Source organism: Sturnira hondurensis, unplaced genomic scaffold (genome assembly GCF_014824575.4).
Source record: "Sturnira hondurensis isolate 20B ecotype Veracruz unplaced genomic scaffold, ASM1482457v3 Scaffold0022464, whole genome shotgun sequence".
NCBI lineage: Eukaryota > Metazoa > Chordata > Mammalia > Chiroptera > Phyllostomidae > Sturnira > Sturnira hondurensis.
The window spans coordinates 1,065,331-1,091,970 of record NW_028095095.1 but is presented as its reverse complement, the minus strand read 5'-3'; the positions used below and the strand labels follow the sequence as shown (position 1 = coordinate 1,091,970).

General features: G+C 44.3%; 1 protein-coding gene across 1 annotated transcript in view; it reads right to left on the bottom strand.

Moving 5' to 3' along the window:
- CNTNAP2 (contactin associated protein 2) overlaps positions 1-26,640 on the bottom strand; it is a 1,160,842-nt gene that overhangs the window by 624,113 nt on the left and 510,089 nt on the right. Inside the window, exon 11 of the mRNA XM_037035585.1 lies at positions 13,065-13,171. Within this exon, the coding sequence (XP_036891480.1) occupies positions 13,065-13,171 (107 nt within the window). The remainder of the gene's footprint in view (positions 1-13,064; positions 13,172-26,640) is intronic.

Here is a 26,640-nt window from a genome sequence, read left to right as displayed (position 1 = left end):
GTTCCTCCATCGTGGAGATGGAGGGCTTGGTGTGTTCAGAGCTGGGTAGCTGGGTCTGTTCACACAGTTGTTTGAGAGGTACAATATGTGTGTTTGTGTGTGCAAATGTGCAGACGCAATTCTAGGTCGGTTGCTCAAAATGCATTTAATGCTCCCCGGGTGCTGAGCCATGAGCTGGGCACCTGTTTGCAGAGATGACAAAGCCATGGACCGTGTCCTAATGAACTCACCATCAGTCCTCAGTCTGTGCCAATGCAAGGCAATCACTGATGCCCTAGATAAAGGCTCGCGTGACGGAGGCTGGGGTGAGCGTGTGGTGTTTGCTTTGATTTCTATCTGAGTCTCCCTGGTATAAGAGAGTATGGGTGATGCGCAGGAAAACTGACTGGTATACTTTCGTACCAGTACGTTTAAGGTAAGAATGTCCGTGCCTTCATGTTTCATGAGTTTTGATAACTGTTTTCTAATATCATTTCTTAGGAACGGGATGTCCTTCTTCACACAGGAGGAAAGAGTCCATGCCAATGATGGACTGGAGAGCCGTTAATTCACGTCCTCGATCCTGTCCATAAACGACTCCAAAGGCAGTGCTATGCCCACGACCCCTGCTTTCTGCCATTTGTTTTTGTTGTTTTAAAACCTTGCTGTGGTTCGGTCTAGGAAAATAAATGCTATTCTTTTGACTTCATTGGAGAATGCATTTCAGCCTTAACCACATGTTGAAATTGAAGGCACGCTAACTTTAAAAGTAAATACCTTTCTATTTCTTCCGAACTGCATTTACATGGCCTGTAGGGCTGCTTGAAACAGGCACCAAGCCCTCCCTCCTTCCACAGGTCACTCTGGAGAAAGCAAGGTGACCTGTAGAAAGCTAGAAAGTCTAGTGTGATTAGCCGTGCAGCCCAGAGGTTAAAATACTCTTCCTTCTCCTCCCACGCGCTCTCCTAGGTCCCCCTCCATGCCTCTCACCTGCCCACCCCTGCCCAAAGTCTTCCTTCTTTGACAGCAGGGAACCACATACTGGGGGTGGGAATTAGGACTAAATTCAGGAAATTGGGGTGTTCACAGACCCCCCTGGTATGAAGACTGTGAGGAGGAGGCATTCGGGGCTTCACTTTATTTTTTAGGCATAGTCCCTAATCTTAAATAATATTACATCAATAAGTATTTCAAAATATCTACTAAATTCCTCCTGCCCTCTGAAACTTCACATATTTATTCCTTTTTTTTTTTTTTTAAGTTTACGGACAGGAAGCCCATCTCCCCAACCATCAAAGTTGTATTTGTTGCCCTTTTGAAAAACAAAAAGTTCCCTGAGATTCAAAAACTTTTCACTGGGCATCCTCACTTAAAAAGCAGGATGGAAACAGTTTTCTTAAACTAATCAATAGAGAACCTATTGGGACCTAAATGATCCTGGCACGAAAATTACAGCGCATGCAGATTCAATGCGCGTCTGTGACTGCCACGTGAAACTGATGTTAGTCAAGTGTCCGAGTGAACCCGTGCCAGGGCCATGGAGCACGTGCAGTAGAAAGCAGGATGTGATGCTCACTTATCTCATCTGAAGGTCGGTGGTACACAGTTGGCAGGGGAATGACGAGTGGGGAAAAACGTGCCATTCTGAATGCAAACTAAAACCCTCATTCAACGTCCCTTAGAATTTTTCATATAGTGAATAAATTACTTGGTCTTTAAACTAATAGGCTTTTAGTACGTCTAAGGTCTTTCAGCATTAAATCCGTGTGTATAAAGGGTGTGGGGGGATGGGTTCTCTTAATAAACTTTCCTCCGTGATGACTAGAAGCAATTCAAATGCTGCTCCATAAGTTTGTCTCCCATATTATCTCCGACCTAGAAATCATTCCCTATCCTTGTTTTTTTTTTTATTTCTAAAATATGTGCCAGCCCCCAAAACTAGTTCAGGCTGTAGAAATGGCGCTCAGTGAGAACCCTCTCTGTGGTGGGGCTGGGGCAAAGTCCTTGAGGCGAAGCAACGGTCGTGAGACGGGGCCGATGTGACATTTTATCGGGTATTAGTGGGAAGTACACCCTCAGTGGTGGATGTGGCCTCCACGAGAACAGAAGGAGGATTCCTTCCATAGTCACTGTACTTCCATTGCCCATCACCGAGTCCCCAGTAGGTGCCATAGTCACAGAATAGTAGATGCTCCCACTACTAGTCAGCAAGCAAGTGATGCTGCCTGCAGCCCCCACACGCCTTCCACAAGACCATCTAATGTTCAGACCCCAGACTCCTCTCCCAGAACAGAAAGGGGGCCAGACGGTCTCCATTGTTGAGCATCTCACCCCTGTGGAAGTACAAGATGCTCTCTCCTCTCTCACGTAGCCTACACCAGCTTGATCTAAAGAATTATGTAGTCAGTGGGAGGGGGGAGAATTCTTTTTGGACAGTGAATTAACAAAGCTTGTTCCATTCACCAAGCTTCAGGTAGTCTGGGAACTTGCAGATCAGCAACCTGGCCCCACATAATGTAGGTCTGATTATTTCCCAAAGTCTCTATCTACATCACTGAAACCATTAGGAAGACTTAACAAGGTAGTATTTTTTCTTGAGTAGCAATATGCTTTACATTGGACACTTGAGTGTCCTGGGTGTCCATTGGACCTTGAGTGTCTGAGGGGGCACCTCAGCGACAGATGGCCATGTGGTAGCAAACAGACCTGCATGTCTGAATGCACAGCTAGATAGATGGATGGATGGATGCGTGGATGGATGGATGGGTGGATGGATGGGTAGGTGGATGCGTGGGTGGATGGGTGGGTGGATGGGTGGGTGGGTGGATGGGTGGATGGGTGGATGGGTGGGTGGATGGGTGGGTGGGTGGATGGGTGGGTGGGTGGATGGGTGGGTGGGTGGGTGGATGGGTGGGTGGGTGGGTGGATGGGTGGGTGGGTGGGTGGGTGGGTGGATGGGTGGATGGGTGGGTGGGTGGGTGGGTGGATGGAAAGCTTTTCTGTCCACAGCCAAAGTCTTAGCGGTGAGGTGTGTCTTTGCCCAGTCTAACTGGATGGCCTCGCTTGGCCTTACCCAGCATGGAAAAGTTGGTCACATGACTTTGCAAGCCACACATGTTGAATTGATGTCTCAATGGGCTTAGATAGCAGCAAAGAGTATCACTGGGACGTCATGATGCCTGCTAATGAGTAATGACAGCAAATCTGCACGTGCCGGCCTCTGTGAGGGGGCATGTTTTGTCGGCAGGACCCACTGTGGCAGCTGTGGGGGGAAATTATACAATGAGACCTATTGACTATTTTTCTCATTTTCCTTGAAAATAGCACCATATTTTAAAGTCAGAACCACATGCCTTTTTAGTATTTCACTTCCTCATACTTGGCTAATTTAAAAGATTTGCAAATAAAATATTTCCTTCAAATACAATGCAGTCGGCAGCAAGAACACCCAAAAAGCAAATGACCAGCAACACATCCCTGGGAACTGATGCCTGTCCCATGGGGAACGTACATTTTTGGTGGCATCCGCCATCTGGCACCAACACAGCCGTCTCAGCTGATTTCTGCCCTTCGACTTCTGAGGGCCTGCCCGTCACATTGCTGCCTGTTAGTTCCCGTGTGAACCGCCAGCCAAACATGACTCTTCACGTTGGGTTTTCAGGTGGTCCTGCAGCCCTTCCCCAGCCATCTTCGTTCATGCTGTTCTCCCTCTCACGTTAACCACACTGGCCCTTCCGTGGCTTTGGCACATAAACATCGTCGCTTTCTATCAAGGCAGTCGTGTGTCCTGGCTCTCCAGCTTCCTTCTCGAACGTCTGTCTACTTCCTGAGGAAGGGGGCCCTCATGGGGGTATTTCCATGTCCACATAGGGTGCTGCATCCAAAGTAGACACATGCTGTTACTGAATGAATCAGAGCCATCCATGAATTGGCGTTTATAAACTCCAAGCTCGTGAAGCTAAAGACACGCAGCAGGACCACAGTGGCTCGCGTCTGTATAAAGGCAAGTGAGGAAGTCTGATTCGGGAGACATTAAAAGGATCAAAGGAGAAACGCATACGGTTTTTAACTTGAATTCTCCTTTCTCGTTTTTTGAGTAGATACAAATGCCTCTGAAGTTTTCTTCTGTATCTTCCAACTGAGCAGGCCTCCTCTCATGTTTTCTTTCTCCTAAGAAGGTGTACGGGGAAGGGGTAGCAACGAGTATTTTTTGTTCTTTTTTCTATTCACTCCTTGGACGAGACGGTCGCAGAGGGTCAAGCTACGGGGGAGTTTCATGAATAATGCCAACTCCCTAAAGACCCGGAACAAGCATTTCAGAGCCTCTGAGAAGTTCATAGGGTCACAGCCTGTCTCTACAGCAGGCTGCTGGTTAACATGCACTTGCAAACCTACTTTGTGCAAAGGTTCTTTATTCAAAGAGAGAGATATACAGGGCCCAGCAGAGGTAACGCCTGCTTGAGTGTGGTTGGTAGGGTAACAATATGGGTGCAACAATTTATAGTTTTAATGTGAACATTTCACCTAAAATGTCACATGGTGTGCTTGAGTGTGCTATTGTTATGTTACAGAATTCCATGCTTATGATTTTGTGATAAAAGATTTTGTTATAGAAGGGGGCGTTATTTGTGCCAGACTCTGTATTTTTGAAACTATTGAGAGTGTGCCCGTAAAAATGAAATTAAACCTTTTCTATGTGCAGTCTGAGCCATCTTTCCAAGGCAAGGATGACAGCAGGGGCTGATCTGAGAGCTGGGCTGCCTGGGAAAAGGAAAGGTCCTTGGCTGTGTTTCTCCAAATGACCTGGACTGCTGTAACCCACTGTGACCCCTTTGCTTGTAGCCGGCAGGTGGAATGGCCTCTGAGTCCCTCCCAACACTTCTATCCAGGTAGTGCCTTCCCATGGCTTCCCTCTTTGTTCACCTGTGAGTGCCGGGCAACCACATGAGTGAAGGACCTGCCGGGATTATTGTTGCCTTTTGTAAATAAGTGTGGCTTCGGAAAGGGACACCCCTTGTCATTTCCCTCTTTCCCCAAACGCCTGAGCTCTGGCAAGGAAGCGGCTTCCATCTGGAGAACATGGGCAGCCGCGCGAGGCTTCCAATGATCTGAACTGTATACATTCTCTTGCAAACCGCACTCCCCACCCCCCGACCACACTGGCGCTGCACCCTCCTCTCTCTGGTTTCTCCCTGCCCGTCTGATCAGTAGAAAACCCCAGAGATGAACAAATAATCTCACAACAGAATCTGAAAAGATGAAACAACCGCTTAGAATGACAAAGAGTTCGTGACAAGACGTTAAGTCATTTTTCAATATAATTGCATTTACCAATATCTTGTGAGCATGTAAAGTATCAACCTAGACTACAGAAGGTAAGCACGTGTTACAATTTATCCTCGGTTCACAATCCCAAAGGACCAGAGAAATAAAAAGGAATTAACATTATAAGGGCTGTTCATGAAATGATATCTTTGGACAGAGCTATTAACACTACCGGCTACCATCCCTGCCTTCTTCCTTTCCCCACCCACAACCCAGCTCTCATCCTGTCCGCAGAGTGTTGCTGAATGGATACAATGTAAGTAAGTGATGGTAGGAATATAAACACTCAGGGCCCCCTAGCTGCTCCCTAATGACAAGGACATGCTGAGCACCTGAAGTGGGTCTTGGTGTGTGAAGGGAATGGCAGCATGAGAAGGAGGCAGACTTCAGAGGCTTTAGTCGTTGCTCACTTGATAACGAGGAAGCACAGTCGGGCTACTTCATGCCACGCCTAGATTAGAAAGCGCAGACTCACCTTGTGCACCAGTCAGCCCGTGCGGCCATTGTATTTGCTGGCAAAACCTTTCATCTTTTCAGTGAGCCCTGGCTTAAGAACCGAGGCACCCTCTGATGGTTTCCATGAGCGTCAACTATGTCAGGGCTCAGGATCCTTAAGCTGCTTACAATCAGACCAGAATTGCTCTGGCTGTTATTAAAGACTTAGTGATACAATGAAAGTTACAGTCATAGGGTGTTTTCAAATTTGCAAAGCACTTGAAGAGACCATGGGTCATGGAACGTCCCAGAGGAAAGTCAGGTTCAAAGGTGAAGCGACTGTGTAAAACACAAAGCTAATATAAGGCAGGGGTGGGGTGGGGGATGAAGGTGGGGAGGGGAGGGTTACATCTGATATTTCTCCTTTCTTGCTGCCACTGGCTTGTAACGTGTCCTGGAAGAGCTGGCTTCCCTCTCTACAGGTGTAAGCGAAACCCACACTACTGTGCTGGGAGGGTTTGAGGATGACAGAAGATGTCCAGTGTGGGACAGAGTCATTATTGCACCAGCAGCAAAGCTCAGCTGTTAGAGAAGTAAGGTTGGCCACATGGCCTGAGGACGTGAGGACTGGACCTCAGAGCATCCCATTTCAAACTCTGCATTCTTTTCCCTCTCTGTAACTCTCCTGTAGCAAGAACACACAGGACAGTACATGATAAACCCAAGGATTATGTCCACCGTCTTCAAATTTTGCATCAAATTTAAGGTGTTTTTTTTCACTCACTAGACAGTCAATACTTAAACCTATATATCTGTTTTAGAATAGCTCATGCCATCAGCCAGCACAGCAGTTGACTGTACTCTATATTTTCTAAGATGTAATTTTTGGTGGCAATCTACTTTGCCATTGTTATCGTTTATTCTCACAAGTTATTTTAATGAATGGTGTCTTAACATGGCACAAATGTTTTCCTCAAAGACTACTTGAAATGCGTGGGTTTGTTTGCCCAGAGCCCGAATGCCCCGCAATGATGTCTCACAACGTTACACCTCTTGTGGCTCTGTCGCTGTTACTATCGCTACCTTCTCTGTGTTTCTTCAATCCACTTTCGAGTCTCTATCATCCTTTTTTTCTGTTTTCTTGTTTATTCTTTAGCTTCACTCTTTCTTCGTAACTCCACTCTCTCCAATACCTTGTACAAATGACGTGGATTTTTAAAATGCTGCTGATGCTGTATATTCTCTCCCTTTCATTCTGCACATACTCACTGACCACTCACTGACCACTCACAAGAGGCTGGGGGCTCTGAGGACACTGCGGTGGATAGGACTGGCCCTGTGTCCTCTCAGGCGAGTCTACTGGAGGACGAGGTCATGGGATTAAAGCATCACACATAAGAAGTGTAAAGCCACAACCATCTCTAGTGCAAAGAGGAAGAGGTCTATTTTAGAGTAAGGGGGTTTGACCTCATCACGGCATTGTGGAGAGGCGGCCATTGAGCTGAGGGATGCATAGGAACACAGCAGGCAAAGCAGCGAGAAGGGATGTGCAAGAGTCCTGGGGTGATGGTCAGGGCAGGGAGAGGGAGCAGTACAAGGGCACAGGGCATCTATGAACCCCTGAAGGAAGGCCAACAGGACTGGGGGAGAAGGGAGAAAAGAGGGAAATACATATGAGAAGGCCGGGTTAAAGACACAGCCACACCAAGTGGGGCCTTAGACGTCCGTTGAATTTACAGCTGAACAATGGAGTCCAGTTCCCTAAGAACGTGATTCTATTCAATGACTGCATTTTGGGGAGGGGAGGGGCGGGCAGCAGTACTCACACTCCCAGTTATCTTCTTCGATGCCTGAGTCTGTGGCAGCTCCCAGTGGATAGAGGCACCGCATGCCCTCGTGGCAATAAATCCAGGCGTTGGTGCCCTGGGTTGGCGTGCCAGCCAATGGGGAGGATTCATTTCTGCTTAAAATTATGCTCTGAATCAAATTACTTATGAGGACAATGGATTATAAATAACATGGCGTGGGCTGCTGACACCCACTCACGTTTCCTATGCACTGTAATAAGTAAGACGCTGTGCCATTTATGGTTTATAAATTTATGGAGCCAGAGTAATAGGTCCAGGCTACCACGCGGAGAATAGTTTCCTCTTAAATGGCAATGCATCTTCTAACGTTGCTAAAAAAGTTTCAGTTTTGCGTGTGTGTGGCAACGCCAGGATCTGCTCCTTCTCAGTGTTTCGGAATTTAGAAATCACATGATTTAAAAATGGAAAGAGATCTGTGTAGGTCATTGAGTTGCTCGAACTGGCACTCAAAAGAGGCATGGCTACATATCTGGGCAGGGTGAGAGTGTCTCCTTTAGTAACAAGGTACTTGGGAGAATTTTTTTCTTGGAATGAAGATCTGGCATTTCAAAGTTCTTCTACAGTTCTGCGCTAAACATTGCTTGTATCCATCAAATATCCTCCCGCCCTTGTGAAAACAGCCAGAAGAATATCATTGAGGACATTCCGGAGGCATCCAGGGTAGTTCCACATACGGGATTAATATTATATGGAAGGATGAAGAAGGTCAAAGATGGATCCCAGCAGCATGAGAAAAAAATATCCGCCAAGCCTTGAGATAGGAAGAATTTTTTAAATTTATGCAAATTAGAACCGTAATTATGAAGTGCAAGGAACACGTGGAAAAACATGAGATGGTAGTAGGTCCTAAAGGGCCTTTAAAGTACTGGGAAGCAGGCAGTGAGACAAAGACCAGCTATGCAAGGGAAGGTCTGCTTGCCAGAAAGACACATTCTTTTACTTCCGGCAGAGTGAGGTCAGGACGAGCCAGTATAATAAAACAAATATACTGTTCAGCCTGATCACGCTCCAAACGCGATTTTATGTTCTGATAACACCACTAGTCAGTTTTAGAAATTTGCTGAGAACAGAATGTCTGCCTAAGAAAAATGTAAAAGCATTAAACTTCCACAATTCGATGTATTTACCTTTTGTCACAAACTAGCTTCTTTAGTTTTAGGGTCAGGACAACCAGCTTTTTCCTTCCTGGTATCTAACGGTCCCCTGGGACCTTTGGCTTTTCCCAGGGGTTTCCTCAGCAGAAGGATGGTGTTCTGATGAGTTTGTACATATCAGTCCCCTGAGCCCTACGTAGACTGTGTTTGAAAATAAACTCTTCATGCATAAACAAACAGATAAACAAATGGATAGAGGTCTAGGACTCACACAGATCACTTTTAATTCTCTTCAACTCTTCTGGGAATGAACACAACCACGGGCATCGATCACTCACTTCAGGCCCAAATCTGCCATGGAAATGACAGCAGACAATGACTGGCAGCATGAAATTGGATGACAAATAGTGTGATATGGACAATTATCAGTGTAGAAGTTCAGAGCGAAGGGATGATTACTCTGAAAGGAATGAAATGGCAAAAATTTATTGAGACTGACATATGCTAAGCTCACCACCGAGTCTCCATCAATTATCTCATTTGATCTCTCCGTGGGTTTATGAGGATGCTGTTACTATACCTATCTCACCAGGAGATAGCTGAAGTTCAAAGAGTTTAAAGACTCCAAAATATACAAAGAACTTACACGACTCCACTCTAAGAAGACAAGCAGCCCAATTAAAAAGTGGGCAGAGGACTTGAACAGACATTTCTCCAAGGAGGACATACAGAGGATCCAGAGACACATGAAAAGATGCTCAATATCGCTAGCTATCAGAGAGATGCAAATTAAAACCACAATGAGATACCACTTTACACCAGTCAGAATGGCCATCATAAACAAAGAAACAAGTGCTGGAGAGGTTGTGGGGAAAAGGGGACCCTAGTTCACTGTTGGTGGGATTGCAGACTGGTACAACCACTACGAAAAACAGTATGGAATTTTCTCAGAAAAGTAAAAATGGATCTGCCTTTTGACCCAGCAATTCCACTGCTGGGATTATATCCTTGGAAGTCTGGAACACCAGTCCAAAGGAATCTGTGCACTCCAATGTTTATAGCAGAACAATTTATAATAGCCAAAAGTTGGAAGCAACCTAGGTGCTCATCAGTAAATGAATGGATCAAAAAACTATGGTACATTTACTCAATGAAATCCTATGCAGCAGAAAGGAAGAAGGAGCTCCTACCCTTTGCAACAGCATGGATGGAACTAGAAAGCATTATGCTGAGTGAAATAAGTCAAGCGGTAAAAGACAAACACCATAGGATCTTACCTTTAACAGGAAGCTAAACAACAAAACAAACAAGCAAGCGAAATATAACAAAAGACACTGAAATAGAGAACAGGGGGACAGTGACTAGAGGGGAGAGGGGAGAGAACTTCAGGGGAAAAGGGGAAGGGTTTACAGGAACAAGTATAAAGGACACATGGACAAGAACTAAGGGGGGTGGAAATGGGAGGGAGGTGGGGAGCACTGGGGGGTGGTCTGGGATGGGAGTAAAAGACAGAAAACTGTACTTGAACAACTATTAAATAAATTTAAAAAATGGAGACTCAAGGTTATGAGTATGATAAGTAAGTGGTATAGCCAAGTTCAAACTCAGGCAGTGTGACCTATCCAGAAGGAGCTCCTAGGCTCCACCCTGGATGCCGACCTCTAGCCTGGATGATCACGGGTGACTGAGAGACAGCTGCCTCATCCTGACAGGGCCTGGACCAGTGTGGAAAACGTGCTGAACTAGTGGCCCAATTGTCATGTTTGAAGCTTTGCTGAATATTTAGTTACACTCAACTTTAGACTTGACGTAGCCACCCTTTACCTTGCCACGTTCTTTTCAAAAGGCATGCTTAGTCCTCTGCAGGAAATGGGGTAAACTATTTAACACTGCTAACAAAGTTCAAAACCTCAGAAGTCAGCATAAGCAGCTAGAAGTAAGGCTCACTGGCTCTTAGAACTGTGAGAGAACTCAGCAGCACGCAGCCCACAGAGGGAGGGAGGAAGTTCCAAAAGAAGTCAGGGACTTGCAGGAAGGGCACCAGCGTCATCATCTCCGAGCGAGCAGAACATGGCATCTTTCCACCTCAGTGCTCTTGCAATGAATGCAGCCACTGGCCAAGGAAAAATGCAAAATTGCTTGTTCTGCATCAGACTGAAAGGCGTAGATTATATACTTTTATATTGTTATGAGCTGGGCTAGACACTCCCAATTTTTAGTTAATTGGTGGAATTAGCTAAGAGACTCAACACATCTTTCAGTTTCTTAGGAAGCATTGACCCTTCAGTAAGCTACATTTTTTTTTTTTACAACAAAATAGTGTCTGATTGAATCCTTTCCTGAATCGCACACTATGGTCTTCTAAGCTCCACAGAGGCCCACACTGGATGCTCACGGTTTGGGCCTCCTTCAGAGAGGACGACAAAGGCACAGGGTCTTGTCGTTAGAACGGAAGGTTCTACTGTGACAGACACAGAAGGGAACAAGGAGTGAGTGGGAATAGACGGCAAGAAGGAGGTAATCTTCCCCTTTTGCATCTAGAGCTTGAACTAGAGACCAACCTAAACGCACTCAGTATGTCCCTGATACTTAGAGCGATTACTATTAAACACACACACACACACACACACACACAACTATTCAACCAGTAGCATACTGAAATGTTTTCAGAATGTTGAATATTAAAAAAAAATTTTTGTTGTGGAGTTCAGCAGCTATAAAAATAGTTATTTGCTTTTTAATTCAATATCAAAGTGGCCACTGAGATGGGAAACCCTTATAAAGGCCACTGGTTTCTCGCTGCTTGTCCTTAGAGTTTCCATATTCAGAAGCAAAATCTCTTAGAATTAGAGGCAGTATTTATAGGATGATACTACGTCAATCATGCTGGTGAAGTAAAAGTACTTAGTTTTTTACAAGTTACCTAATTCAAACTTACCATATAATGAGTATTATATATTGAAAGTTGATGTTTGATGTGATTGGAAAGGCAATTTTGGTTATAACTCCTTTATTCTAATTAATTTCAATGTCAGTGTTGTTCTTTATTCATTAAAATACTTTTTCACATTCATATATATATATACATATGTATATATACACACACACATTATAGTTGATGAATTGCTAAGTGTTTATCCATATTTATTCTCCTGTATATCTTTCTATTATTGTTAATTTTTTAGTCCTTTTTGGTCTCATGTTTTAAAATATCTTCCAAAAAACATAAATAAGTGCAATAAAATCACAAATATTTTTTCTTAGTTAAGGTCTCCCAATATTTCCGACCACAATTTGGGATGGAACATGACTACGAACGAGGAGAGAAAAGGCTCGGAGAAGTACATTGCATTGTCAAGATCCCCAGACCGCTACTCTGAGAGTATTTGTTTGTCTTCACTTCTTCCAAGTGAGGAGAAGGCAGTCTGCATAATCCGAGGGTTTAGATGTTAGATTTCCAGGTTTTCCGAATATTGAGAAGAGAGAGAAGGGGACTCTTCCCCTTCCCCCCGGCTTCCTCCTTACACACACACACAGAACATAGATGAACTTGTTCCCAACTCTAGGTTTCATGGCAGATCTGTTTCCAAAAGTCCTTTGTAAACGCTGTTGCATTTTGGGAAGGTCAACGTTACAATTATAGACTTAATACTCCTTTAAAAATGTTCTTTGGATCAACAATCTTGTCAGTCAACAAAACATTAAGTTGATGGACCTTTTCAGGGTAAAGCCATCTCACATAGCAAGAACTTCTGCCTTGTACTAGTCATCCTAACCTGTTACTCTTCATTTTTAATATTAAAAAAGCTGGTCCTCTTCTGTGTTTATTTCAGATACACTACTTCAATGGACTTCATTCTCCATTCTAGCTCATCTTTTTCTGACCAAAAAAACAAAACAAACCCCCCAAACATGTGGCCCAATAGTTGTGACAGAGAACGAGACCATTCCCCAGAAACCGGATACTCAGATGCCACGCTGGCTGCCTCTCTCATGGACTGATAAATGGGGGTCTAGTGAGAGACACTGCCCTCACGTCATTTCCCAACCTTCCCAGACAGACACAGTTCAGATGGACTGAGTCAATCCCAAGATCAGCATTCCAACTTCAACATGTTTACTGAATGATGGCAACAACGTACCCCCCCCCCCCCCGCCGACCCCTTATTTTGAGCCACTGGCCATGAAAGAATAGATTTTGACAAACGAAATGCTGTCCTGGAGAAACGACCAGCAATCTGTGTTGTTTGGAACTGAGTGATTTAGTCCGAGGTTTAGGCGGGTTGCTGCGCTTTGAGGCACAGCTGAAGACCTGGGAATGTCATGCGATTACAAGTTCAAAGTGAGACAAACTGGCACTCACAGTTGTGGCAGGTGGCCCCGCTGTATCCCGTGTCATCACAGGTGCATCTGAAGCTGTCCCAGGTTTGGGAGCATCTCCCACCATGCTCACAGTGGTTGGGCACACATCTGTCAGAGAAAGAGACAAACACGAATAAACCGGCGGAACACGAGATTTATGAGTGGCCAGACTCCAAGCTGCCTGAGCCATGTATCACTTCAACGCCAGGTTGCCTTGCCGAGACAATTAATCCTTGTTAGTTGGAGCAGATTAATAGGATTCATGATGGACGCTGCCAGGCACCTACAAGATGATGTATCACGGGCCTGGTGTTTCCCACTTTTGAGTAAACAGTAGAAATTAACAAAACAGTGGAGAGATTCATTTGCATCTCACAATGAGATTCATTTCATTTTCCTTTTGTACCAAAACAAAAGACAGGAGTGAAATGTTCTCCTGGAGAGAGATGAAAGATTAGCCATCTTGGTTCCTGTCCTGTATCTGTATCAAGGCCAATGCCAAGTCAGAAAGGGGTAACACTGAGCTTCCCACAGCAACGGGAGTTTTTGAAATGATGCCGTAGTGACAGCAATGAGAATATACCAACATAATAAGAAAAGATTTCTTTTTATTTATTTATTTTTAAAAATATTTATTTATTTATATTTAGAGGGGAAGGGAAGGAGAGAGGGAGAGAAGTATCGATGTATGGTTGCCTCTCGTGAGTCCCCTGCTGGGAACTGGCCTGCAACCCAGGCATGTGCCCTGACTGGGGAGTTGAACCACTGTTGTTTGGTTCACAGGCCCACGCTCAATCCACTGAGCTACAGCAGCCAGGGCAGGAAAAGGTTTGTTAGTCTCCCTTACCCTTTCCTCTATGCCCAGCTGTCTGACAGAAGCCACTACCTTCAAAAGGCAGCAAGCAGAACATTGTGGGGAAGTGCAGATTTTCACTTCCAACCTTGGTCTTTCTATTTACCAGCTGGGCCGTGGTGACTCTGTAACTTAAACTTTCTGAAGCACAGTTTTTCTCGTATGAGAAACAGAGAAATGACACCTATCTTATGAACAGTTTTAAGGTTTAGAGATAAAATTCACAAGCTAGGTAATTTCCAGGCAGTAAATACAGGGTCCATGAATGAGTTGGGCTCTCAATATCTGCAGCACTGCTTTCGGGGTGCAGTTTTGGTGCTTGCCTGCACCCCAGCAATAGTGAGGTTGGCATTTTTTTTTTGAGGAATACTCCTGTTTCAACAGTGCAAACACTTGCCTTCTTTCTGTTCTTATCTCCTAATACCGCCCATCCATATTTCTATCTAACTTCCCCACAAACTGATACTTTTAAAAATATTATATTTTATTGATTATGCTATGACAGTTGTCCCAATTTTTTCCCCTTTGGCCTGCCCCACCAAGCACCCCCGACTCCCTCAGGCAATCCCCACACCACTGTTCATGTCCATGGGTCACGATGCCTCACCTCCATGCCAGACACCTCAGCCCCTCCCTGTGTGCTGCTGCCGGTGCCTCTCAAGCTGCCACCAAGGAGCTGGAGCCCAGAGGGAGTGAGCGTGAGTAGGGGAGTCCGTGTGCGGGTTCCTTAAGAGGAACTGCTTGGGGCTCCAGAAGTTTCTAACAGCACCTCAATCTCTGGTTGAGACTGGTTACAAAAATCTGCTGGGTTTTTTTTTTGCAGCCAGAAGTTGTGGGGACTTACTTTACTGACACTGGAACCCTGGTCTGGGACTCCTCCCTCCCGGGTTCCCCCTCCTGGATTTTTATCTGCCACACATGGATGTGGGCGCAGCCTGTTGTATGTCTCCGCCCCTTCCACCAGTCTGGGTGGATGTGTTGCTTAGCATGAAATTGTTCATAGTTGACTATTATAATTCTCTCCTTCTCTCTCTCCCTCCCCTGCTTCATCTTTTTCATCCAGTCCCCCAACCCCCTCCCCTCTGACAGGTGTCCGTCTGTTCTCAGTGTCTGTGAGTTGGTTTCTATCTTGTTTGTTTATTTTGTTCATTAGATATCACATGGAAGCGAAATCATATGGTATTTGTCTTTCTTTGACTGAGTTCTTTCATTTAGCATAATACTCTCCAGGTCCATCCATGCTGTTGCAAAGTAAGATTTTCTTTTTTTTTTTTTACAGCCGAGTAGTATTCTATTGTGTAAATGTATCACAGCTCTTTTTGTCCACTAGTCTACTGATGGGCATGGGGGTCCCTTGCTTCCAAATTTTGGCTACTGTAAAGAACACTGAGATGAACACAGAGGGGCACATATATTCCTTCGAATTACTGCTTAGGGTTTCTTTGTGTCTATCCCCAGAATCGGGAACCCTGGGTTATGAAGCAGTTTCATTGTTAATTTTTTGAGGAAACTCCATCCTGCTTTCCACGGTGGCTGCCCCAGTCTGCATTCCCCCCAACAGTGCACTAGGGTTCCCTTTCTCCACATCCTCGCCAGCATTTATTGTTTGCTGAGGTATTGACAATAGCGATTCTGACAGGGGTGAGGTGATATCTCACTGTGGTTTTAATTGGCATCTCTCTGATGATTAGTGACATTGGGCATCTATTCATATGTCTCTGGATCCTCTGTATGTCCTCTTCGGAGAAGTGTCTGTTCAGGTCCTTTGCCCATTTTTTAATTGGCTTGTTTTGTTGATATTGTTATTTTTTTCGTGTTGAGTTGTGTAAGCTCTCTATATTTTTGTGGTAGCAGTTGCAAGGTCTCTTCTTTTGCTTCCAATTTTATTTATGGAAGTCTTTCTTTTTTCTTAGTCTAGCTAAAGATTTGTCAATTTTGTTTACCTTTTTCAAGAACCAACTTTTAGACTCATTGATCCTGCCTATAGTTTTTCTGGTCTCTATTTCATTTATTTCTGCTCTGATTTTTATGATTTCCTTCCCTCTCCAAAGTTTGGGCTCCATTTTTTCCCCTTCCTCTTGTTTCCTGAGCTATAAAGATAGGCCGTTCATCTAAGACTTTTCTAATGTCGTAATCTACGTGTTATTGCTATAACTTTTCCTCTTAGAACTGCTTTTGCTGCATCCCACAAACTTTGAAAGGAAACGCTGCATTTTCATAGTTACTTGTTTTCAGGTATATTTTTGTTTCCCTTTAGATCTCTTCTTTGAACCACTGCTTATTTAAAAGTGTGTGGCTGAGCTTCCCCATATTTGACGATCTACTCACTTTCCTCTTATTCCTGGTTTGTCATTTCTGCCAGTGTGGTCTGAGAGAATTGTTAACATCAGTTTTATGGCTTATTTTCTCATCTCTCCTGAAGAACGCCCCATGTGCCCTTGCGAAGAATGTGTGTCTTGCTCCTGTTGGAAGGAATAGTCCATACAGGTGGGGTGTGTTTAGTTCTTTTTACGATAGTTGGTTCAAATCCGCTGTTTCCTTGTCTAATTTCTACCTGGATGTTCTAACCATTGCTCACAGAGGGGTACTGAAGTTCCCTACTATTACAGTATTGTTTTCTATTTCCCTATTAAAATATGCTAGTAGTACCATATTTTAGTGTTCATGTATTTGGAGCATATGTATTTATAATCGTTATATCTCTTTGGTATATTGACTTCTTCTTTATCACACATCAGCCTTCTTTGTCTCTTGTTACTGTTTCTGACTTGAAGTCTGTGTGTCTGATGTAAGTATGACTGTACCTACTTACACCTGGTTACCATTTGCTTGCACTGGTCTCTTCCACCGCTTCCCTCTGAGCCCCTATGTATCTTTGGAACTGAAATGAGCCTCTTGAAGGGTAGCCTTCAAGGTCCACCTACTTCATGCCTCTGAGCGGTGAGATCAATCCATTTCCGTTCAGGATAATTATTGATATATGAGGACTTACAATTGCCATTATCTGTCATTTTCTGGTTGTTTTGTATCTCCATCATTTGTTTTTCCTTGTGTTTCTACCTTTCGAAGTTGGTGATTTTCTATGATGATGTCATCAGTTTCCCCCTTTTTTATATGTTTTGTGTCTTTATTCTAGATTTTTGTTTTCTGGTTATGAGGTCTTTATAAAATATTTCATAGATAAAAATAGTCCTTTTTTATTGTGATAGCAACTTACTTTCATTTGCATATTCACTTTCCATCATTGTCCTCCTTGTTTTTATACTATTTGTCATCACCAATGATCCTTTTTTAAGGCAAGTTCATTACCAAATTTTAGTCACTATAATAGTTTTTTAATGCACTTTTAACCTTCATGCTATGTTTGATGACTTAACACCCTATTTTAAAATAGTTACAATTTTCTAGTTTTGCCTTTTTATCATCTTACTCAAAGTTTTTTGTATTTTTATCTTTTTAGTTCAAGGAGAACTCCTTGTAACATTTCTTGTAACCTTACAAGAAGTTCTAGAGGTCATGAACTCGTTCAGCTTTTGTGTGTCAGGACAGGTCTCTGCTTCTCCTTTGTTTTCTGAAGAATACCTTTGCTGGGTAGAGTATTCTTGGCTGGCAATGTTTACCTTTCAATACTCTGAAAACGTCATTCCGCGCCCTCCTCCCCTGCAGAGCTTCTGCTTAGAAATCTGCTTACTATCCAGTGGGGATTCCCTTGTACTTTCTTTTTTTCCTTCAATGCCTTAAAGATTCTTCCTTTGTCACTAACTTTCGACAGCTCCATTATAATATGTCTTGGAGAATGACTCTTGGCACTGAGATAGTAAAGTGGCCTAATAGCTCCATGGACTTGCAACGCCTAGGTCTTCCCCCAGGTTTGGGAAGTTCATGGCTATTACTTTCTTACATCACCCTTCTGCCCCCTTCCTCTTCTCCTGTGGTATAAACATCAGTCACTCTTATTTTAACTCTCCTCATGGAGTCTAAGAACTCTGATAGGTTTGCTTTAGTTTTTAAAGATCTTAGTTCTCTCTCCTCTTCCTCGAAATCATTCCAGCTGATCAGCACCATTCCAAATGCTTTCTCGTGGGCTCAGCATCTCATTCACTGAAGTCTTTCATCCCAGAAGTTCTGGGTAGTTCCTGCTTAGAATTTCAATCTCTTCAGTACAGCACCCCTCCCACTGATTAATTTTATTCTTCAGTTCACTGAATTGCCTTTTTGAGTTTTCTTGTAGCTCGTTGCATTTCTTCGTATCAGCTGTTCTGAACACTACCAGCTAGATCCGAACCTTCCGTGGTGACTTGGCGTTGGATTCCTGGAGAATTGTCATTTCACCTTCGTGACACCATATTGCTGTGGTTTTTTCCCATGCTGTTTGACTACAGGCACCTGTATTGGTGCATTTGAAGCAGCAAAAGGCTTTCGTATTGAGGTAAAGCTGTGCCCACTTTGAGTTAACAGTTCAATATTCTGGCAATTAGAGGCCTATCTTTTATTTCCAGCAGGTGGCGCTATATCACCAGTTTTTGTTCCTCTCACAGGGATCCACTAGGGAGCACCTCCTACTTAACACCCTGGAGCCCTTCTGCCAGACCGGTCTTTGGTGACAACATCACAGCTGGCATCCCCTGGATCGTGGGCACCTCTGACAGGGGGACCACCTCTGCTCCCCTGGTTCTGCCACCTCCATGAGGACAAATCCACCGACCTTCAGATACACAGATGTGTGGACCTCTCAGGCATCCCAGCATGCCATGCAAAGAAAGGACCCTTCGTCAGACGATGGATGTCCTATGGTGTAACTTAAAGGGGACAAAGGGACGTTGGATACAAGCCCTACGCTGGTGTCACTTCTTTGACACCACGCACGTAAGAGGCACTCTGGGGTGGTGCCGGGCATGGCGTTGTCAGACTACAGACGGGGTCCCTCTCCAAGGGCCCTCCGACCCAGGTGGGGGCAGAAGACCATGCCGTCCACGCAGATCGTCATACTCATCAAAGACACGTGAGATGCTACAGAAGTCTGGACGCCAGAGCAGTTAGGAGTGCGATGCTGGAAGCTGTCCCAGCTGCGCCAGCGAAGGAGGGATGACAAGGAGGTAAACATGCAAGTGGTGGGTGGTACCAAGTTGCTGTTTGGGCCCATTCCCACAGCCACCACCCCCTGGAGGGCCTCAGCTGAAGGTACTTGCCTGCAGAAGTCCTGATTGCCCAGCTCGTGGGAGGAGGCCATGGGACAGACACTTCAAAGTACATAAATCCTAGACACATCCCTGATACTTAGCTCTGGAACACTGGGCGCCTATGCGTTTGGGGAGTGTATCTACTCCCCAAACTGCTGTTGGTTACTGTGAGCTCAGCCTAACAGTGAAAGTCATTTACACCAGCTCACTGTCTCGGTTCACTTGTTGGAAGCAGCAGAGTAGTGCAATGGATTGCAAAGGAAGCCCAGGTTGGAAACTAAATGCACCCCATGTACAAAGCAGAAAATCTACGTCCCAGTGAAAAAAAGAAAAAAAAGATTACTGTGTACTTCCACAGTAAGTCAGCATAGACCTACCAAGCAAGACTGACTAAACACTTCTAAAATTCAGCACTGAGGAGTTCTTTAAAAGTGATCTGTTGGTTAAATGAGATTTGAATATTTTATTTTTAATGTGTTTTTTTATCATTTCTATATCTTATTCCAACAGGATCCATATGCTGATTGGCATTTTAATTTTTAACGGTGAGAAATGTTTTACTTCCAAACCAGGTTGAACCATTAGGGTTTCAAACCCTAATATTGTATCAAAATATTTTTTAAAACGTTAGGACCAGTTGCCAAGCCAAACAAAATACAAATTCGCCCAGCTTCCCCCCTTTCTGATGATTTATTTTTTCTATTGCACTGCCAGGCAGTCATCTGCATATCTCCAGTACAACATGATCACATTGTTCGTCATGATTTGCTCGAGTACATGGTCTCTTCTCAATGGTGACACTCTGTAGTTAGGAGTTTTTATCTGATGATTCTTCGAGGGACAAGATGCTTACCCCCCTCTCAGTATAAACCTCTACTGAGGGGATGACTGAAGAAACCAATGAATTCAATTCTAGAAAGTTACTCCAAGCAACTCAAGTAAGTTGGGAGGAAACATCTCTTTTATTCTAAGCGACCTGGGCTATTTTTATGGAGGCTTTGAGTCTTAAATCCATACTGATGCGTGAGGAAGCTAATTATTCCATTCGCTCCCAGGAAATGTATCATTGGTTCCATGCCCTGTCCTAGCTTGAAAGTTGGCTTCTCATAAACGAGGAATCCAAATGCGTCTACTGCTGGGACTTGAGAACCTCTCGACCGGGGCCAGGAACACACGGGGAGGTTGGCAGGTGCCAGCAGGCTGTGAGCAAAGACCTGGGAGCAAGTGACTCATCCAGCGAACTCTGTGCCCACTCTGTCCTGATATCCGGCACCCTGTCCGTGGGCATCGTCTGTACCACTGTGCCGATGCTGCCCCCAGACGCTTCAGAATCAGAACGCACTTTAAAAAGATAAAGTGCATTTGCATCTCAACACATAGAACCAACAAAAGCTCTGCTTTGAAAGTTCTACTCTGTAACAATTGCTTGGTGGAGACTTGCTCACTCTTGGACGGTGTGGAGGCTGTTGGGATGGATGGGACAGTTCTACCCGGGGTTCCAAACGACGGTTGCAGGCTTATTTTGCCCTGAGGATCTTTCATTTCCAGACTCGATTTTAACTGCAGAGCACTCAAGAAGACGGGCATTTGGATCTCTCCGTGCTCTATGGATGCTCCCTAATCCACTAGGGTTCGGTGGGAGAACTTTTATTTTGAATCTAAATAATGTCAGGCTGACAGCATAACTGGATGTTATTCATAGTGTTCAAAACACTTTGAAGGTGCTTTATTTATTTTTCCTCTACGCTGAGTTAAAATGGTTTTAACTACAATTCATATGAAATCTTACCGTTGCCTCTAAGGCTACCTTTGGTTCTGTAGAACCCAGTATAAAGACCACTACCTGCCAGTACCACGATCTTGGAACTACGTTCACACGGTGCCAAATCACACACAGCAGAATTATCATAACTGCTTGCTGGGATGTATCTCCTGAGCTACTGGTTTGTAAATGAAGTCCTTCTCAAAATTTGAGGTGCATAGGAACCACTTGAAAATCTCACTAAAACGAAGATTCTGACCTTTTGGATCTGGGATGGAGTCTGAGAGTCTGTGTTTCTAAGAAGCGCCCGGTGAGGCCCATGCGGCCGGTCGGAGGAGCAAGGCGGGAAGGACAAGGTGCTGGGGCGTGCCTGTCCTCGGCAGTGGGGTCTCAGAGAAGGGGGTCACCCAGAGAAGCGGCAGCATGGAGGGCCACCAGCACGTCAGAAGGGCAGCTCTGATTTACTCTGCCATTTCTCCCCACACTACTTTTTTCATAGGTCCTCCTCCCATTTCTAGGTGACTTGCTCAGAGTCGACACTATATAGTTCTCTCCTCAATGCATTTAGCAGGTCCAATGTCTCAGCACCTGGCTGTAGACTGCACGTAATTGAGACAGTGCACCCTGCGTGTCCAGGTAGTTTCACCTCACTCTAAAATCCAGTTCCTCAGCCTCAGCCTCGGGGACAGCTGAGAGCACCCACCTGCGTGGGTCTCCAGCGGTGTGCGCACCCTCACCTGCTGGTGGCATGACACACGTTCCCACACCTGGACATTCAGTGTGCCCCACTCCCAACTTCGGAAAGGACACCGGGAGGGTACTTGCGGGTTATTTTGTGAACTGTTGGGGATTCTTTAAAGTGCTTTACAAATGACCATCCCAGTGTTAGCGACCTCCTGAGTGGACGACGTCTCCCTGCGCCTTGGCTCACAATTTCATTGCAGCTCAAGACAAGCGATTCGTTTAGAAAGCTGGATTTCTCAAGCGCTGTCTTTCATACTCTCGGCCCTCACAGCTGCTCCACAATCCTGGTGGAGTTTTCTTCTGCGTTACCTGCGATGTTGACCTCAGCGATATTTTAGTGCTTTTATTTGTACACTAATGAAATTTCAATTTTACTTGGAGGCATCCGCTCTGTGCAGCGTATATCACTACTTTCTATGGCTTCTGGTCAAATTAAAATGATATAGAGGAGTAATCATAATTCCAGCAGCTAATTTAGTATTTCATTACTGTATAACTTAATTTTATAGTTACACGGCCAGAAAAGCTAATGGTATATTGATAGAGTTCCTCTAACAAGCACTTATTTATGGAAATATTTAAATGTAGAGATATTGACTGTACCTCTCACATTATGCCCCAGTTTTCTATTAAAGATAATCAGGCATCTTTGGTCCACATCTATATAACTATACATTTCTACACGGACCCTATCAATCGTTAATTTTCACCTTACAGTATAAACATCGTAAAAATCATTCATATTCGAATAAGCTTGAGCTCAGTGTGTCTCATTTTGTTAATTTACGTGAGGTTATGTTTACACAATGCATTCCCCATCGTTTTATGAATAAAACATCTTTTAAGAGGTCACAGGTGCCCAGGTGGGGGGTGGACCTGTGTGACTCTCGGCTCCTTCTCTGTCCCCCGTGTCTCTAACATGCAGAAGTGGCAGCGCATTCTAACCGGTCACCTGCTCTAGACAAGGCACTCTAACACCGAATCTGGAGAGATGAAGGACAAAGGGAGTGAAATCCTCATGACATGACATTTACTCACGAACTTGTGATTAGAAGCTAGGTCTCTCTATATGCCCAATACTAAAAATACTGGTGCAGAAATAAGAGCATATATCACAACTGGGTGAGTGTCCTGAGGTTTTAGGGATGAGTTCATCTTCCAAGGGACGTACAGATTTAGGTTAGCCCAGACGGAAGGAAGGGCCTGCACCGGTGTGAGCGGTGTAACATGTGGTTGTGGGTAATGAACTGCTGAGTCTGGCTGGAGCAGAAGGCTTGCACCGGGAGTGAGGGTTGCAGCCGCACGCGGTGGCAGCCTGCCCAGCAGCCCTTTCCTCGGTCTTTCGTTCCCCCATCGTCGCCCCGGATTTGTTCAGGTATCTTCTCTCCTTCACGCGGTCGTGTGATTTTTGAAAGGGAGCGATCCCGGTCTCCCCGGGACTGAAAGTAAAGAACCAGACTTCTGAATGAAGTCACTAACCTGTGGTACACTGGCCCTCAAACTCTGTGGTCTCCTTCTTCTACCTCAATAGAAGGAAGGCCCTCACACAGAGCCCCCAGGGTACGGACGACTTCTCCATCAGCCTACACCGTTCGTGTTTGTTTCCCACCCTCTGTCCGCGGTCTGGGGTTCTGTCTGCTCCTGAGCAGGTGCTCAGTCAGCAGTCCCGGAAGGAATTCGGAACAAGGAAACGTCCTTCAGGTGGAACGGTTGGAAATGGGCTTTCAGAGCCGTCTTGTGAGCACACGGGAGCGCGTAAACAGAATGGTTCAGGCTGCTGCGTCTCAGGCTTTAGATTATCCATTTCATGTCTCTCACATCTCACTTCTACACGTAACTCCATTATAGAGTAAGTCCAACTGTCTGACTCAGGGCTTTACATAACGTCCACACCTGCCAGAATGCTGTCTTATTTACAGATGAAGAAAACACGTCTGACATAATCCCCGTAACCTGAAAAATTAGTGAGGCCTTTATATATTGATAAAATTTTTAGAATGGCAAGTCTAGGCCTGAAGAAACCCGCTGAACACGCAAAGACAGTATACTGGCGAATTAATCAATATATAAAAAATACCAAAAGGATAATAAAATAATAGTTCACACAAGAGTGAAACCCCATAAATTTCTAGGTTTCTTTTGTTAAAGAAAGGAATCGGATGAGTAACTTTCATAGAATACTGCAACATTGTATTCTTATTAGATTAGGAAGATTAACAACTTTCAAGGAGGAGATACTATTGATAAAATGACCGTGAAAGCAAGTTCAATTTTCTATAATTTGTGCTTCCAAAGGCTTAAGTTGCTTTTGAAAACAATAACTAATGTCAGTTTAGCAAGTTGGAAAAATCTGCACAAAAATCACACTAATTATATGACCCTACCGAGTACCATGCCTTTTCCCCCTGGTTCACTCTCTATGATCCTGAAAGCAAACTGAAAACGACGGGTTTGGCGAGGCATCTCTGTGTCCTGATCCCTTGAATATTCACTAATGAAGAACATGTAAAATGTCCCGCTTCCCGTGTGATCAGGTTTAAAAACTATCACGCACGTCTGTAGTCCAAAAAGTAGGGAGACACCAATGGCTTCTAGTGGCCCACACAGAATATCTTCTCTTAAAGAAAAGATACTTCCCTAAGGTAGAAATAGATAATTTATAAATCTTTGTTTTCTAGTTATCCACAAGGCAACATTTTTACACAAGCTACACACACATGCACACATACATAGAGAGGGTTAATTTAAAAAAAAAATGTCTATTCAACGTTGACCTTGTATTCAAAAGATTCAATAAGGTTTGCCCCTCTTCCCCCAAATAATGAAAACAGTAGCCGGTGAGGAACCAAGAAGAGATTCTACAGCTATGTAATTTGTTAACGAAGCTGCTGCCACCCCCCCCCCCCATTCACACCCCAACCCTCACCCCAGCCCCAACTTTGGAACACAGAGCACCTGGGCTTTCCCAGGACACGCAGACATTTGGTCCAAGACTTTGAAAACTGGAAGTGACCCTGTTAAACCAGAGGATCTGATAACTGCTACAAGGAAACAGCCAAAACGGTTAGAGTCTGTTCCAATGTTCGTAATGGATCCACTGTTTTATTAAGCAATAGGTGTACCATAGAAATAGGTTTCCAACATTTGAGAAGTCAGCAGCCTAGATGTGAACGCAAACATCCCTGCAAGAATAAAGGATTTGGTATATATCATGTTCAAGAGGGACAACCGTCATCACTGTCATTTAAGAGAGCTGTAGACAGCACAAAACCCCAAACAAAATGGCCCAGAGAATTATTATAATTATTATAGAGAATTATTATAATTAGGTCTCTTTGCCCTGCAGACTGTTTGTGTCATCTCAGATGCATAATGCCCTACCCACTGCCTCCAGTATTGATGAAGACCTTCCACTTTTGTTCCAACCTTGACTTCACAGCCGATTAAGATTACGATGACATGAAATTATCATAATATGTGTGTGTCCGTGCCGCTGGTTTTTTAATTATTTTTATTTTTGCTTCTAAAATTCACCTGTGTTTACTTCTGGCTTAACAAAACATTCAAACTGCTAAAACAGAATAGGGAAAGTTCATAAGTAGGAAGAATGATAGAGCTCTTTGTTTAATCTGTTCATTTCACCAATGAAGGAGCTGAGCACCGGAAATTCTGGGAAGTTAAGCAGACCCAGGGTCCCAGGGCGTGGCCCAGTCGGGACTTGGCCCTGGGCGTCTGTCTAGTACGTAAAAATACTACACAACTGTGCTAAATTACAGTGGAGAATAATATATGCAAACTGGAGACCTTCGGGAAGCACATAACATACAGATACATAACCCTTACTTCCCCATTAACGGTCAAATAAACAAAACACGCATTCACTGTCTTTCAGCAATTTGAATGCCTTTTGTCTGAACGCACTCTGTCCAATGTCTGACTTTCTGAAAAAATTTTTTTTCTTTTGCACTGGGTTGAAATAGATATACTGTGTTTAGGTATATTTTTAATATTTGCATATTGAAGAAATGAAAATGAACCTTTCTGACTTTTTTTTTTATAGCTGATTCAAAACAAACAGTGTGCGAAGCACTTTAAAATACTCGCTACCGTTTGGCTATTATCCTTGCTGTTGAGCTTATTATTTTTTCCGGAGACCTGCTCATCTCTTTGGAAGGCAGTGTTTGTTATGAACTACGCTAGCAGGAAACCTCCATGTCAGAGGCAGTTTGGGGCAGACCGTGTTTGTGAAAAGGCTGTGGATTTTGGTTCTCAAAGGACTCAGGAAAAGAGGCCTACGCCGATGGAGGTACAGGGTTTGAAAATGTTGGAGGGACAGTTACCCGTGAGGAGGCCAGAGAAGATTCTCGACTGAGACCTGCGGCATGTGCCTTTTTAAAAACATTTTTAAAAGATTTTATTTATTTATTTCTCTTTAGAGGGGAAGGGAAGGACAGAGGGAGAGAAACATCAACCTATGGTTGCTTCCCATGCGTCCCCTGCGGGGAACTGGCCTGCAACCCAGGCATGAGCCCTGACCGAGAATTGAACTGCGATTGTGTGGTTCACAGGCCCACGCTCAATCCACTGAGCTACACCAGCCAGGCTCAATATGTGCTTTTATCTTGTAATTATTTACTGTACCGCAAGTTGGTCCTGCATTTCGTTAGGTCAGTTATCTCGGTAAGACCCAGGTCAGCCCCGGACACAGAGCAGGCCCTCAGTAAGTGCTGGCTGATGAATTACCCGATGAAAGAGAACAGCCCCAGAAGCTTCTCCTCATCTGTTATAGATGCCCCAGCACAGAAGGAATCCGAGAACTCGGAGGTTGTAAACCGATAAAAAAAAAAAAACAAACTCAGTTCTCATTGCAACCTTCAGAGATGCGTATAATTACGGCCAAACACACTAGAAGTTTCTAAAGGTCTCACAGCTTGTTATGGCCAGAGATAAAATTCTCAGATTAATATCCTTAATTCTTGTGTTGCTTGTTACAAAGCGGCAGAGGAGGCCAGAGCACAAATCTAATGTCATAAATGTC